Source organism: Pteropus alecto, unplaced genomic scaffold (genome assembly GCF_000325575.1).
Source record: "Pteropus alecto unplaced genomic scaffold, ASM32557v1 scaffold157, whole genome shotgun sequence".
NCBI classification, from domain to species: domain Eukaryota; kingdom Metazoa; phylum Chordata; class Mammalia; order Chiroptera; family Pteropodidae; genus Pteropus; species Pteropus alecto.
In genome coordinates, this window is record NW_006440626.1 from 2,504,087 (window position 1) to 2,507,572 (window position 3,486).

Consider the following 3,486-nt stretch of genomic DNA (forward strand, 5'->3'; position numbering starts at 1 on the left):
TAAATGGCGGGGGTCCCCTCCCCGACTCAGAGAAAACTGACAAGGATTTGACTTCCCTGCTCTCCACAGACGGCTGAGTGACAGCCCCTCAGTGAAAAAGGAGAGCGAGCTGCCTCGCAGGGTGAATTCTGCCACCTCATCCAACCCTCCTGCCGAAGTGGACCCCGACACCATCCTGAAGGCGCTCTTCAAGTCCTCGGGGGCCTCTGTGACCACACAGCCCACAGAATTCAAAATCAAACTCTGAGCGGCGGGAGAGTGAGGCAGCCAGAGCGGGGCGGAGGAGGGTGGCTCTGTTTCCCAAAGCAAAGCTTGTGACCAATGGGCCGCTGGACTGGAGGCCCCTGAGGCGGGTAGAGAGCTTCCTCACTGGCGGACCCGCCTTCTGTGTTGTGTTCTGCCCCGTGCTCTTCTGTGCGTTATTGTTTCCTGTAGTGTGTCTCTTCGCCCTCCACCTCAGCACCCAGGTAGGTCTGTGTTGCTCAGAGTGCCTCCCCGCCTAACCTCAGCCCCAGACTGATTTCTGATCTGGAAGTGGTGGCCTCGGTTCTCTGCGTGGCTTTCTTGTGGCTCCATGGACTGCTGGGCAGGGGCTGTTTGAAGGACACAGCTTCCTCCAGGGGTGAGGGGTTGCCTCCCCTTTTTTAAACTTTTCAGACAGGGAATGGAAGCCCCTGCCATCCTAATGGGAGCCAGGTCGGCTCCAGAGCTGTGCCACTCACCTGCCTGGGCAATGGAGATAGCCTGGGTGGGGGTCGGGTCACAGGCCTTTTGTCCTCTCCCGGTAATTGGCTCCAGACTAGCCCGGTCTGGAGAGGGCCCAGTGGCCAGGACAAGGAGAAGCTGCTGCTCTGTCAGGAACAGGGCACCCGTGCTCTGGGCCTGGAGGGCCGTGCTTTGCTGTCACAGGCAATCCAGAGGGAATCTTGAGAGGTTATGTTTCTCTTTTCCTCTGGATATGCCAAGTGCTCCACTCCAGCCCTTGGCTTCTGGATATCAGTGCTGGAAGGGCTTGCACTGTTAGCCCTTCCCATTCTCCTAGCTCACACATTACATCCTGGTTCTGATGGCAATGCCAGCTCTCTGTAGTTCTGTGACATTGTGGGTTTGGAGGGTTATTGAAAGGGGAGAGGTTCGCTTGCTCCTGGCTTTTCCTTTCTGGTCTCCTGTGTCTACAAGACAATAGTCAGGGAAGCTGAGAGGCATATATCCAGCTGCCACCAAGGGGCACAACTTCACTATTCTAAGTGACCCATCCATCCTTGACCAGAGGGGTATTTTCCTGCCTTGGCAGTGAGAGGAGGGGAGAGGATCGAGAGCAAAGCAGCCTTCCGGGCACGCACTGGGTTATTCCCTCAGCGTGGTTCCAGGGAGTTGGGGCAAAACTAACATCTGGGGGCAGGCCCTGAACACCAAGACAGCGTGACTCCAGTCATGCCCAGTCTCCTACTGGTTTGTCGGGACTCTAAAGGGAGTCCAGCCTTGCAGAGCTAGAGAACGTTGGCGCAGCAGGATTCTGGGAGCTTTACAGAATCAGTAGCAGGTGCTATGAAAGTCACAAGCCTAGAAAGTCAAGAGGGCCTGAGACACTAAGAGCATCTCATGATCTGTTTGGGGCCAGCCCAGTGAAGAAAAACCTGGAAACTCATGTTTCCACAGAGTTAAATATGTCAAGCAGGAAGGACCCAGGGTTTGGACTCAGCTCAGTCCTCCAGCTCTGAGGTTGCCCAGGCCTGGGAAGTCCAAGGAATACATATGCTGATGGTGCTCCACTTTCCAGTTCTGTAAAGAGTGCAGTTTTTGTTCTCTCCCTCCCGCTTGAACGGGTGCAGACTCAGATCTCAGCAGCTGGAAGACGTTCCTCCTACACTGTCCCCTCTCGGCCTAGGAGAGCACCCAGGGCAGTAGGGCCTGGTTTCTTGGGACCCGAGCACAGTCTGGTCACTGCTCGGACTCTGTTTCCAGCAGAGGTGGTAACTACCTGCCCGCATGGCTTTCCCCTCCCCGCTCCCCCCAGTCCCTGCCAGGCTGCTCTGGTTATCACAGTTCATTGAGCCAGTTGCAGCCGACTGGCCACGTGGCCCCGGTTCTCCTGATAGCCGTGTGTACGTTGCGGGGTAAGCCCAGCCCGTTCACCTCCGCTGCTCTGCAGAGTGTCTTCTTGGGAAACCGGGAAGAGGTGGTGGGCCAATCCTCGTTTCCCTCTTCACCTCCCACTCCCCTACGTTCCCTGTCCGTGTGTCTTGTTCGAAGGGAGAGGAAGAGGCATTGAGAGATGGAGGAGACTCTGTTACTTAATCCATTTCTGAATAAACATTTGTTATTCCTACTTCTGAGCTGTCATTTCTTAAAAGATTTTACTAGGTGGCCTTGTGCGACTTGGAACCAGAAACAGGGATTTGCCTCTGCTTTGCTGCTCACCAGCTCTGGCCTTAGGACAGTTCCTCATAGGACTCGCCGAACCGAAGTCTCCACAGCCGAGTGAATGTGAGCATTAATGTTTGTGGGAGCTCCTGGACAGCAACTCAGTACCTCCTGAGCTAAAGTGCCTCACTGGGGACCAAGCATGGTCAGCTCCAGCAGAATCAGGTCTGTTCATAGGGAATGAGGGAGCCTGACTGGCTTTTGTCTTGGTTTGAAGTTCAACTCAGAAATTAACCTCTCAGATCAGCTATGCATTAGGAAAATAATTCGTTGATTTTTTTTTTTTTTTTGTGGTAAAATATACCTAAATTTTACTGTCTTAACCATTTCTAAGTATATAGTTCAGTGGTATTAAATACATTGACATTGTGGAGCCATCAGCATCATCCATCCCTATAATTCTTTTCATCTTGTAGAACTGAGACTATACCCATTAAACAATAACTCCCCATTCTTCCCTTCCTCCTAGCCCTGGCAACCACCATTATACCATTATGTCTTATGATTTTGACTACTCACATGAGCGGAATCACACAATACTTGTCTTTTTTGCAGTTGGCTTACTTCGCTCAGCATAATATCCTCAAGGGTCGTCTATGTTGTAGCACGTGTCAGAATTTCCTTTTTAAGGCTGAATAATGTTCCATTGTGTATATGAACCACATTTTGCTTATCTGTTCGTCCTTTGATGGACACTCAAGTTGCTTCCATGTTTTGGTTATTGTGAATAATGCTGCTGTGGACATAGTTGTACAACTGTCCCTTTCAGACCCTGCATCCAATACTCTGGAGCATGTACCCAGAAGTGGGGTTGCTGGATCATATGGTAATTTTATTTTGAAATTTTTGAGGACTCACTGTTTCCATTTCTACAGCAGCTGCACCATTTGACATTCTCATACAGTTTTATTATGATATTAAAAGGGGACCACTTCTGGGAAGAGGGAATGGAAGTACCCCTATTCTTTCCATGAAATACAACTCTGGATATTTTATATAAAACAAACAAGACTGGAAAGTGGAGAGAAGGCAGTCTGTCTGGGGACCTTGGGACCCAAGGAG

The 3,486-nt window shown here is 51.1% G+C and overlaps 1 protein-coding gene across 1 annotated transcript in view; it reads left to right on the forward strand.

Moving 5' to 3' along the window:
• Positions 1–2,329, forward strand: part of POLDIP3 (DNA polymerase delta interacting protein 3) — a 23,073-nt gene extending 20,744 nt beyond the window's left edge. The window contains exon 9 of the mRNA XM_006917354.3: positions 70–2,329. Coding sequence (XP_006917416.1) covers positions 70–247 — 178 coding nt within the window. The 3' untranslated portion in view covers positions 248–2,329. The remainder of the gene's footprint in view (positions 1–69) is intronic.
• The last annotated feature ends 1,157 nt before the right edge of the window (positions 2,330–3,486 follow it).